We start from the raw sequence: 12315 nt of genomic DNA, 5'->3' as shown, positions 1-12315 counted from the left end.
CAGGATGCGGTGAGAGAATATTTTTCGATGGGCCGCCACACGAACATTGACTGCTTCTATCTCTGTCAGACGTACGCGAGGATACCTAAACATCTGATACGCGACAATCTGATCTGATATGCGAACCTGCTGATCCTATTCAAACAGGATTGTACCAACTTGAAACACGTTTACAACGATCACGTAAATACGAACATGTTGTACGACGAATTTTTTGCATTGTGCCGTGATTGTTTGCAAAAAAAATATGGATTTCTAATGATAGACAAGGACAGTGCGCTTAAAGACGGGAAGTATAGAAAGGGATTTAACGAGTTCGCGATATCGTAACGTGACTAGTCGTTATCGACACTTCGCCAGAGACGAACATGAATGATGTGCGCGAGCGTGAAAAAATCGCGAGAGATATTGAGAAGACGAGCGAATCGATCAAGAAACATCGCGCTTTGAAAACCAAAGGTAGAATCAAAGGAGACATGGTATCGAACAAGCATTTTAAGCCTATTATCAAACCTGCGACAGATCGTTGATCCGGCGTGCGATAAAGAGACAATCGCACGACGTCTGGCTCCAAGCGCGAGAGAAAAGAGGAGGAGAAGGAGGGGGAGGAGGAAGGAAAGGGAGAGGAAGAGAAAGCGAGCGAGATGTTTGAGCGTTCCGCAACCTCGCGTAAATCCGATGATCGATCGCACGATCGTGTACAGCCGGTAACCTCCACCCCGCGTACGACAATCGTACCGACGATAGAATCGTTGAAGATCGTTTTTGAAACGGACGATTCGCTAGCAACAAATCGTTCAAAATCGTTTGCAAACGTCGGAAGGTCGAGAGGTATTGCAAGCCGGTTTGGACCCACTGGGTCAAAAGTACGTCGAGTCCTGAGGGGAGCGCGAGATAAATAGAAGAACGGTATAGATTATGTATACGGCGTTTACCTACACAAGGATGGATTGATGTTTGACAATAAACATTTCGACGATGATGCGGACAACATATCTTATTATTCATCATGTCTTATTATAAATTAAATCGCGAATCGACGAAACGAGTCAGTCGAATGGCGTCAGCGAAAAAAAATACTTTTGCCCTTTGTATTATGCGTCGAATCATGAAAAAGAGATCCAGCAAAAAGAGAAAAATTAGCTCCGAGAGACGTCGGCTCGTCGAGGAATTGCACTCTCCGGAGAAGAAATTTTCCGCGAAGGTGCGTCATAGTTCGAGGATATGATGATCTGTGGCAGGCTGATATCATCGAGATGCGCCCATACTCGAGCTTCAACTCGAAGAGAAGCTACCACTACATACTGTCATCGAGTGTTAAGCAAATACGCGTGAGCCGTACCGCTCAAGAGCAAGAGTGGAAACGAGATGGTTGTTGTTATCGCTGAGATAATTCGAGTGAGTGGAAGATGTCCGAAAAATTTATAAACGGATATGGCGATGGAGTTTTACAACGCCGATGTGCAGAAAATCTTGAAAAGACACGACGTTAATCTACATATTCGACATTGAAAGCGTCGGTAGTCGAGCGGTTCAATCGCACGCTCAAAAACGACATGTGGAAGATGTTTACATTCAACGGCAATTACAAGTGGATTGATGAGATGCCGCGTCTCGTATCAGATTACAACGCGCGAAAGTATTGCACTATCGGCATGCGACCCGCCGACATAACTCCCGCGATCGCCGAAAGATTCTTGGACACGGTGTACAGCGTGATAAAAATCGCTGGCCTGGCAAAATTCAAAGTGGGCGATTCGGTACGCATGAGCAAGTACAAGACGATTTTTGAGAAGGATTACACGCCAATTGGACCGAGGTGTTTACGATCGTTAAGCAACGTATCAATCCCATAACCTATCTACTCTAGGACTATCGCGGAAAATCCGTCGCTGGTGCGTTCTACGAGCACGAGTTGCACCACGCTACTCATCCAGATGTGTATCTCGTGGAGAAAGTATTGCGCAGGAAGGGAGACAAGGTGTACGTCAAGTAGCTGGGATTCGAGGGATCGCACAATTCATGGATACATAAAAACAATATCATTTGATAAAATTTTGATTCGTGTATTTTTTCTACATGTAAAAAATATATTATATCAATATAATTATATAAACGTATATTTTTTTTTATTACTCCCTATTCATCATCTTCATTTTTGGAGTATATTTTAGATATAAAATACATAATTATTTGTAAAAACTTATGTATGGAGCAGAATATATATGTACATAGGTAGTTGTCCGAGAGTAAGAAAAAAAGAGAGAGCGAGAGAGTTTGAGCGGGAAGACGTTTTGAGCGAAAATTCCAACCAACGCGAATGTTCACGTAACAGATCACAATTTTATTTTCAACAATTCACAGAGTTGATAATTTCGCAAAAACCATGCAACAAATTTTTAAATGATGAATTTAATACAGCACAAATAAACACGAGTGGAAATCAATGTTTCTTTTACAGGCGAACACCCTTTCGGATTTCTATCACGAGTCGAACGCAGCGGTTTTCTTTCGGCGTCTCAGAGACGATTGATCTAAATTGCAGAGCATTAACTGCAACTAAAAACAAAGAAAAAAATTTGATCACTGCTCGGTTCGACTTTTTATCGATTAGATAGAACAGAGACTCCTTTCGTCAATCACCATGAGATTCTCCTAAATTATGAATTTTGAGGTGACCTCATAATTCGGACAGCCATTGGCAATTTTTATAATGATAGGCAAGCGACACATTATTGCCATGCGCGCTCGCAAAATCAGCGATTATGATGTTGAATCAGCGAATTACGCGTTTCGCGTTACGCGAGTGCGCTGTAATCGATCAGAATTGTAAAAGCTGTTTTTAACAATTGGTTTTTGTATATGTACAACATGCGACTTTGACTTACTCTCTTGACTTCAATAAAGAAAGGTGATTGCCAAGTTCAATTGGAAGCTTTTAGAACAATTTTAAATGATACAGCGTTTCTAGACGTTTCCAAATCATATGCCGCATATACACTAATTCCATAAAATCGGCTTTACGGATGCTAATCTCGGACAGTAGTAATACATAACAGTAATACTTATATAAATGTAAAAAACATACGTAAAGTGTAAATCAAAAGAATAATAATACATAATGATACGCATAAATGATAAAAATATGGGATACATAAAGTGTAAATTAAAATACTAGTAATATATAATACGTATATAAATGTTAAAAACATACGATATATATTATATGAAAATACAATAATAGTAATATATAATAAATGTTATTACATAAAACATACTAATAATATTGTACTTGTATAAATGTAAAAAAAGATGTAAGTTACAATAGTAATACATAATAGCAATATATACTACATATAATATACATAATACATATAATACATATAATACATATATTACAAAGCCAATGCCCTTACGGTAACGTCTCCGTCGAGTCCGGTACGACATATCGTTTGTCGTCGTATGAACTCAGAGCGATTTTCGATATCGTGTACACCTCGTGTAATCTAGATCGTATACACGATTGACGGCGAGTCATTTCGATCTCTTCGTTCAAACATCGCGTGTAATCGTCGAACGTTATTGTTAGCGCTATGGCATTATTCTTTACGCCTTTCGCCTTTTTAATGTCCTTCTTGCTGTCCACCCTCACCGCGTACATCTTTGCTCTGAGTCCAACGAATTTGATCATTATCGCATCGTTATTCTCGTCCTTCATCAGACCGGATACTTTTTTGTTCACGAGAGGCATTCCGTACACGTTATCTGCCGGATAATCGCTCGTGTCGAATCTAGCGATATCGCGTTTCATAGTCTAGTAAACATCGTCGCATTCTATATGATAAATGAGACTGTCCGTGTCGATGTACATGATCTTGCATTTGTCGCGATACATCGGTGACATGTACTTGTGAAATTCGTACAGACTTTCGACATATCGAGTATGCATATACCCACGTAAATCAGCTTGTCGAACTTCACCTCGAGTTTACGCATTTCGTCGGCGAATCAAATTTTCCGCAAAGACGCTGCGACTGTGGAAATTCGGTTTCGCAATCATTGCCTCTGCGCCGTATCGTCCGTTCCATTTTGTTATTAATTTTACATCGGCATGGTTGCGCACATTCTCCATGGTCTTGTCAAATACTACGTTGTTCATTTACAAATTATACAAGTTTACAGTTTATACAAATTTTTTTCAAAATCATTTTTCGCATGCGTTCTAAATTGTGTATTGAATTTAATGTAATCGCGGAGTCATGGAGATTGAGCGAATTGTAGCACCCGGTGGATCTATGTCACGCGAAGACCGTGACGAGTACATTGCTGCAGGTTGCGGTAGTGGATGACGTAATGCTGCTTATATAACATCATTAGAAGTTTATCTTCGCGCTTGCCGGGTGGTTTATCGCACGTTAGACAGAAAGGTAGGTCAGTGTGTCGATCGTGTAGATACTGCGGATACTCGAAATCGACCTTGAGAATATAACCGGTAGGTGAATCCGGAGCGATCGTCGCGCTCACGTCAAAGTTCGCAGCGTCTTCGATCCATCGAAATTCGGCTTATAGCAAAGATTGACACATCGCCCATCTGTACAAATTATTTACACCGTAGTACATCAAGTATGACGACGGTTTCGATGAGTCGAACGTACACATGTACTTGATATTAGCCTGCGCGTATCTATCGGAACATTGATTGAGGCCGCCGCATATACAGCGCTCGATGAACATAATCATATCAATGTCGGTGAGCAACTCTTACGCGCGTATGTTTCAAGTACAAAGCACTGTACTTACCGAGCGTTCGGATGGAGAATCGCTGCCATACATTCACGGCGTAATCGCTCTCGGATACGGTATCGTCTATGAGTGAAAAATAATTCGCGCGGTGGTAAGCGCGTGTCCTGCAATTTTTCGATGCAGTCAATGTATTCGTACAGAAAGACACTTTTTTGTGCAAGAAGATCGAAATTTTCTGCGCTGACCTTACAAAATTCAGAACGTATAATTTTTATTGGGAGTACAAATTAGTTCAGTCCGTTTTTTGTGTTCAAAAATGCATTTATTTCAAAACAAAATGAATGAACAGATTAATTAAAGCTACTTTTTCCCATCTCTCAGGCAATTTTCGAATTCCATCTCGAAAAAATGACTCGTCTTTGGAGGCGATCTAATTTTGGAGTCAATTTTCGATTTCTGCGAAAGAAGTTAACCGGTGACGTGGTGTCCTTCGGAACAACCAATAATCAAAAGGAGCAATGTCCGGAGAATACGGCGGGTGCGGTAAAACATCCCATTTGAGCATTTTCAAATATTTTTTTACGACTTTTGCGACATGAGGCCGAGCGTTGTCATGGAGAAAAATAACTTTATCATGTGTTTGCTCGTTTTTCTCGCAATGCACGGCTCAAACGAATCGCTTGTAGCCATGATACCGATCGCCCGTAATTGAATCGCCAGGTTTCAGCAGCTCATAATAAACAACACCCTTTTGGTCCCACCAGATAGAGAGCATGATCTTCGAACCATGAATGTTCGGCTTTGGTGTTGATGTTGAGGTCGATAGCAACGATTGACCGGGCTTAGCGTAGTATTTTTTCTTCTTAGGGTTGTCGTAGAATATCCACTTCTCATCTCCAGTCACAATCCACTGCAAAAAAACTTTTTCTTTGTTGTCTTTGAATCAGCTGTTCGCAAGTAAAAAATCGCCTTTCAACGTCTTTCGGTTTCAGTTCATAAGGCACTCAATTTTCTTGTTTTTGAATTATTCCCATGGCTCTCAATCGTGCAGAAACGACTTGTTGAGTTACTCCCAATGATTCTGCAAGCTCCTCTTGCGTTTGACTCTGATCTTCTTCGAGTAATGCCTCTAATTCTTTGTCTTCGAATTTTTTTGGCTGTCCAGAGCGAGGCTTGTCTTCAACACTGAAATCTCCATCTTTGAAACGTCGAAACCATTCTCTACATGATTTACTCTACATGACAGTTGGAGCAGTGTCACTATAAACTTCGATAAGTATTCGATGGGCTTCAGTTGCATTTTTCTTCCAATTAAAGCAGAAAATTAGAACCTCCAAATACTGCTTGGTTAACACAAAATTCGACATTTCAAACACAGTAAAAATCAAGGTTTTTGTATGAAACTCAAAGCGATATAAACTGAACATTATTAGCAGATGTCTAACCTCTCTGAAAACCAGCCAAAATCAGTTGTCACTATGAACCATTCACAACCGGAGCCATCTTTTGGAAAACGAACTAATTTGTACTCCCAATAATTTATCTTTGTCGAGACGCCAATTTATCGAGGTTTGCATTTAAAAATTTGAAAGAATCAATGAACCTTAATTTTACACAATTTTTCTGAAAATTCTTTTCATTTTTGTCTTTGGTGCTATCGACATGTTTAGTGAATGAAATATATTTTTCTTTGATTATCGGTAGTACATCTACATATCCATCGTATGCGATAGCAATTTCCTTAATTATAAAATGCGCGTCGTAGCCTGATAAATTGTGAAATACAACCAGAATATAAAACGAATTTTTATTATAATTTAAGTTACAATTCGAATGCACTGGATCGCGGTGTCTACCAGTGAGACAATGATCGGGACTCGCGTATCGTCCGACGCGAACGGTTTCTCGCAAATGTGACAACGCGTCGCGCTACGTCTCCCATTGCTGTTTAAACAACGTTTTCATGGGCACGTTGGCGGACAATATTTTTCACGCAATGCGCCAAATTGTTATCGCGCGAACCAGGCTACAGTCTTCATCGCGATGGAAGTGATACGACGATAGAGTGTCGTAGTACGCGTATCATACATAGTAGCTTATGCTAAATGCTTGTTTGATGCTATTGATACGCGTACGATGACGCGTCTTCTCTGTTGGATTCCGTCTTCCGTAGGACGTATTCCAGGTCAGCATAGACGATGAACGGCACTCGTTCCCAATTGTTATAGTTGCCAATTTGGATATGCACTTGTCATCCTCGCTCGGCAGTCAGATGGCGCAGTCGTTGATCTTCTTGCAGTCCACTTCGTGCGACTGCAATTTTTCGCACAAGCTGAAGTAATGGAGACACCTGTAAATAGAGAAATCATTTTTTTGTTGCTTTTTATTGGTTTTTTTATCGTACTTATCGGTCGCAAAAAAATTTCTTGTTCTTTTTCCTACTAATCTGCGAGCTCACGAGACGCGACAGGTTCTTGATCCACGCAAAGTGTCTAATGTTGTCGTTGCGTGAATCTTGAAGGTACAAGAGATTTACATGCTTCTTCTTCTTGTCGCCTGTGAGCCATAAAGGAAGGACCTGCTTATCTTCGATGCTGTACACGTTGATCGATATGTTGTTGAGATTTTCGAATTTCGGAATGCTTTCGAACGTTCGGAAATTCGATATCCGCAAGATTCAACTGTCATATAATGCGGATACGATGATTTTCTATCCACATGACTTTTAGGCGGGTATAGAGCGGCTATCATCAACCACGCGAAGCATACATTGTCCATCGAATGCACATTGATCACCGTTTTCTTAAGTATAATTTCTCGCGGCACCTCGAAGTGACATCCCGCGCAGGGGATGATTTTTAGTTTGTTCACGTCAAGTTGAGGATTCGCAACAATGCCCGCCCGCTGTCACGTCGCTCTTCGAGCGATGCTAGTATAGACTCGACGACGTGTCGCTTGTACCACTCGCGCATGTCGGTGCATTGATATATCTCGCTGTTCTTTGTAATTATACTTTTATTAGCACGTTTATCCTTCGTCGCAAACTCGCCATTGAACGCGGTGTTCATTTTTACACTACCGTGTCTTTCTACAGCGTCTCGCATTCGCTCTACATTGCCAACGTTTTCTAAAAACTGCCGCGGCTCGATGTAATTAAAATTTATCACCGCACCTGTCAATATACGACTCTCGAACGCGGCATTGATTTCTCGCCAGACAAGAGATCGTTCATTGCCACTCGTCACCAATGTGCATAAAACATCGCTCCAATTATGACTTTGCACCCGCGAGTCGCGCGATCCTCGTCACCGTGGATTTTGTCTGTGTCCAATGGTGAGGCGCGGACGCTTGGCACGACAAAGTTCTTCAAATTGCTTGATGTATTCGTCGTATCATTGCAGCCACGCGAAACACTCCACCAGAGTAGCGATCTGGCCGCACTGTTCCAACCGTTCGCATTCCACTCGCTCGTGGTTTTCCATACTTCTTTTTCGCACTTCCAGTCTTTAGATCACACTCTTATACGGAGCACTTGACTCGTTCACACACGTTGCTGCACGTTGCTTTACATCTAGAATGTCATAATGTTTTATCATCTTGGTATTATGTTCGTCTACTAAAGTAGATTCTTTAGTACACTCTTTACAGGGGTAGCATAATTGATTACGCATATACTTATCACACAGGTCATGAAACACTTTTTTAGCAGGATTCTCCTCGTGGTCGTAGTATGGCATCACTAACTTGTCCGTTATCATCACTTCTCACCACCCGCTGGAATCTTAATACGCCTGCAGCTATATTGAATCTTTTCTTCACTTTTCATTGAATGATAACACTGTTCTTTTATTAAACCGAAAGCTTTGTACCAAAATCTCTCTTTGAAGTCAATGTGCACCGTTTCGTCTCCTAACCGTCCGAACCAATATTCTTTTTCATCATCGTTATCGTCATTGATGACTCCCTGTTTCGCACGACATGTATCTATTTCTTGATCGCGTAGAAACTGCACCGGCGATATTCGCGCATCTTTGTCTCTCCTCCGCGAATCACAATGTTCAGACACTTTTTTTGCATTCATTTTTTTAATGTGTGCAGAGTGCATATACTGCACGAGAATATAAATAAAGGCACTCTGTAATTCGTGCACAATCTGCCGTTCAGCCTATCGAAAGAATCGGTCTCATGCTTCCTGACGTGATACATTCCTTCATTGTTAATATCAGCTATACGAATTATGCATGATGTGCATACGGTTAAAACACCGTTGTATAATAATTGTAGATCATACAGTACGAGAGTTCAACGTATGAATTTCTGGAGACGACACGAATTTTTCTACGCGATCCATTTCATCGCTCATATCATTAGCACATTCACTATCGTCGGATAGCATTTCTTCGTCAGACGACTCTTGGTCCATTATATTCTCAAAATCTACTTCCATTTCATCAAACTCTTCGTCTTTAATATTTGCGTTTCCGATATTCTCGAATTCTACATCGTCCATGTCTTCAATGTTTTCGATATTCTCAAACTCTGCATCGTGCATATTCTCAATGTTTCTGATATTCTCGAACTCTACATCGTCCATTATGTCCTCAATTCTATTTCCATTGCTTTAAATAACTTGTCTGCATTTACCATGTTCGCACGATGGTCAGCCATACTTTTCGCATTACACTTATTGCGATCGATTCGATAATCTTTAATGGCGCCAATTGAGGTGCCGCGCGCTTATGACCCATTATATATTTCATTTGCGACTTCTTTGTCGCTTTGTATACCATCCCTATTAGGTTGCAGCATCGAACATGTCACCGATCTCTTCTTAGAAAAAATATCGTTATCGGTATCTCTTTTTTTGCGACCGATCTCACGGTTCTAGATAAATATTATTATCAATGCTTCTGACCTTGAAAGAAAGAACTGTGAGAACGCACTATGCTTTGGGATGGGTGTGGGATCTACGGCAGCGACCCGAAACGCATTTTGTGGTCGGTGGCGGTGGCGGCGGTGGCGCCGACGCCTGCAACGGGGACTTCTCGCGCCTCCCCCGTCCCTTCCTCTGCGCCTACGAGTACCTCCCACGCCCCGCGCCCCCCTCTAGCCCCATGGTCCAGAACCCGCCTAATATATCTACTAAGTAACTTGTGAAGTATACTTGTGCAAGTAAATTTTGTGACAATTTTTATATGTTGTTTGAAGAAAACTAAAGCTATTATTTCTTGTGTTGGAACAGGAAGACATTGAATGAAAATATTTTTTAAGAATTAAAGTTACTATTTCTTAAGACGTTGAAATAAAAAGGCCTTCAATGAGAATCTAAAAAGATACGTAACATCATATAGTAAAGTACCACTTGGGTCTTTCTTTTTAATTTTACTTTTAATAAATATAACTTTTTTTTTCGACACATCATTTATTCACAATTTTTAAAGATTATAATGTAGCTCCAATTATTGATATCAGATTTTTTATATACCTGATATGTTGTTTAACGGCACAAGCACTTTCGTGATTGTACTGTAGTTTTAATTTTGGACGCGTCAGGAATATCGAGATAATTACACTATCGTTGAATCGCAAAAAATCTATACCTTTGAGCACGATTGCTAAGGTCTCTTTCACTTCGCGATAAAGTCGCGCCAATAATAACGCACAGTTCTAAATACGGTATCGTATCTTCAACGATGAGATCTCGCATATGCTATTATACATGTATTTACAAGATGCTGCGAAATGAATACAAGGACAGGGTTTTATAAGTGTTGGACCGCTAACCATCAGCGTTTGCATGCTGAACGATGCTATGCTCATACGTTTCTTCATCCGTACGCATCATAATAACCGAAACGACACTACGATGTATGTTTGCGTTTGACGGATGTATCGATGTAATTCGAACGATTAGTCCGACTCGTCGATACGGTCGATGTCAAATATACGCGATTCTCCAACATCGCGTTCGAAGATACAATACACGATAGTAACATCTTTAACAAACATCAGCACATCGATTACAAGCTATTGGTTTTAGTTTTTAATACAAAAAAGAAACAATGTAAATTGATAAAAAATTTTTTCGTTCACATCACTATATATGTATTTTCTTTACTTCCCATCCATCCATCCATTCATCCTATACCTCGACGCGCTATCGTATTCCGTTTAGGTAAACAACAGCCAACATTTGTTTTTTTTTGTCGTTTCACGTATGATGTACGTATGTACGCATGTATTTTGTAATTTTGACCTAGGCTTGATAACGTATTCGGACGTAAAATTTTCCGCTATTTTCATTTGTGATGTCATGAATAAGGATTTACATTTGTAAAACGGTACTTTGACCTTGAGTTATGCCCAAGGTCGACCTCAAGGTCAAATTCAAGGTCACCATCAGATAGATCTCCCGAAATCCTGCAAATTTTGTCTGAACCATTTTTTTGTACAAACACATCCCTACCTTTTAAAAGGGTGGTACGGGTGCTCTGAGACCCAGTACAAGGAGTGTGAGTCCATACAACAGCAATTACTAGAAAAAGAGGGCGAATTCAACGACAAGGACGCACTAGAGCAAGAATGTTGCGAGGAAAGATATTTTGAGGTAAAATCTTTGTTAAAACGATGCATGAAGTTATCGTCGGCGTCGGACGCTGTACCGCGGTTATTCGGTTGTTGCAACAGCAAACCGAGCTCAAGAAATGCGTCGCGATGCTCAGCACGAAGGCGCGGACGCCATGACACCGCGTAGTAATAACGAGACGTTGTCGGCCATTCTCGCGCGACAAACCGACATACTTGACCATGTGGCAAACAATGCAAGCACGATTAACGCAGATACTAGAGTAAAGTTGCCTACTATCAAACTACCGAGATTTGATGGCAAAATCGAGGATTGGAAAGCTTTTTCTGACAGCTTTCGATCAATTATACATGTCAGACTGCAACTGTCTGATGTCGAAAAGTTTCAATATTTAGTTTCGTCAATCTCAGGGGACGTCGCTAAAATTATTGAGTCAATCGAGCTAACGGGTCAAAATTATTCAATGGCGATTATTCGATGGGAATTACTGCTAAGTAGATATGATGATCCTAGGTCGCTCAAGAAAAAACATATCGAATGTTTGTTCACAATGCCCGTCGTAGCAAAAGAGTCAGCGAAGGCTCTTCGCGAGTTAATCGATTATATTTCCAGGCACCTACGCATGTTAAAGATTCTAGGATTATCTATTCGATTCATGGGATGATCTGATCATGCACATGATGGAAGACAAGTTCGATGTGAAAACTCTTCGAGCATGGGAAGAGGAAACGAAATCTAGCGAAACAGTGACGTTAAACGACATGCTGGAATTTCTAAAAAATAGAAGCCTCATTTTAGAGCGTATCGAGTCACGATCAAATGACAGGGCTCTCAAAGAAAAGGAGCTGCGCAGCAAGGGCTCTCATGGGCATTCTAAATTGCAAGCTGGAAAGCTCAAAACAAGTTCTCTAACCTCTTCTCTGAATAAGTTTTCCTCTGCGATGGATCACATCTTTTATTTGTTTGTGAGAAATTTCTAGCTCTGT

At 40.7% G+C, this 12315-nt stretch overlaps 3 protein-coding genes across 3 annotated transcripts; 2 read left to right on the top strand and 1 right to left on the bottom strand.

The window, feature by feature from the left end:
• The first annotated feature begins 1556 nt into the window (after positions 1 to 1556).
• On the top strand, positions 1557 to 1996 carry LOC147909367 (uncharacterized). The gene is made up of 2 exons (XM_087407228.1): positions 1557 to 1760; positions 1871 to 1996. Exons 1-2 carry the CDS (start codon positions 1557 to 1559, stop codon positions 1994 to 1996), a joined length of 330 nt encoding a protein of 109 aa, XP_087263354.1.
• On the bottom strand, positions 1950 to 10469 carry LOC147909366 (uncharacterized). Its single transcript, XM_087407489.1, has 2 exons — positions 9659 to 10469; positions 1950 to 7093 (listed from the first exon to the last, which is right to left on the bottom strand). Exon 2 carries the CDS (start codon positions 3809 to 3811, stop codon positions 3413 to 3415), a length of 399 nt encoding a protein of 132 aa, XP_087263615.1. The 5' UTR covers positions 3812 to 7093; positions 9659 to 10469; the 3' UTR covers positions 1950 to 3412.
• A 978-nt stretch (positions 10470 to 11447) lies between these two features.
• Positions 11448 to 11993, top strand: LOC105150406 (uncharacterized). The gene has a single exon (XM_011063443.2). The coding sequence runs from the start codon at positions 11448 to 11450 to the stop codon at positions 11991 to 11993; it is 546 nt and encodes a 181-aa protein (XP_011061745.2).
• Positions 11994 to 12315: the final 322 nt, after the last annotated feature.

The sequence above is a fragment of the Acromyrmex echinatior genome, chromosome 6 (genome assembly GCF_024713525.1).
Source record: "Acromyrmex echinatior isolate Ae372 chromosome 6, ASM2471352v2, whole genome shotgun sequence".
NCBI lineage: Eukaryota > Metazoa > Arthropoda > Insecta > Hymenoptera > Formicidae > Acromyrmex > Acromyrmex echinatior.
The sequence above is the reverse complement of the archived record's forward strand: the minus strand, read 5'-3'. Positions and strand labels throughout refer to the sequence as shown.

Coding starts and splice junctions, on each gene's coding strand:
- LOC105150406 (XM_011063443.2), top strand. CDS start 11,448: ATGCGTCGCGATGCTCAGCACGAAGGCGCGGACGCCATGACACCGCGT.
- LOC147909367 (XM_087407228.1), top strand. CDS start 1,557: ATGTGGAAGATGTTTACATTCAACGGCAATTACAAGTGGATTGATGAG. Junction 1,761..1,870: donor AATTCAAAGTGGGCGATTCG/GTACGCATGAGC, acceptor TATCTACTCTAG/GACTATCGCGGAAAATCCGT.
- LOC147909366 (XM_087407489.1), bottom strand. CDS start 3,811: ATGAAACGCGATATCGCTAGATTCGACACGAGCGATTATCCGGCAGAT.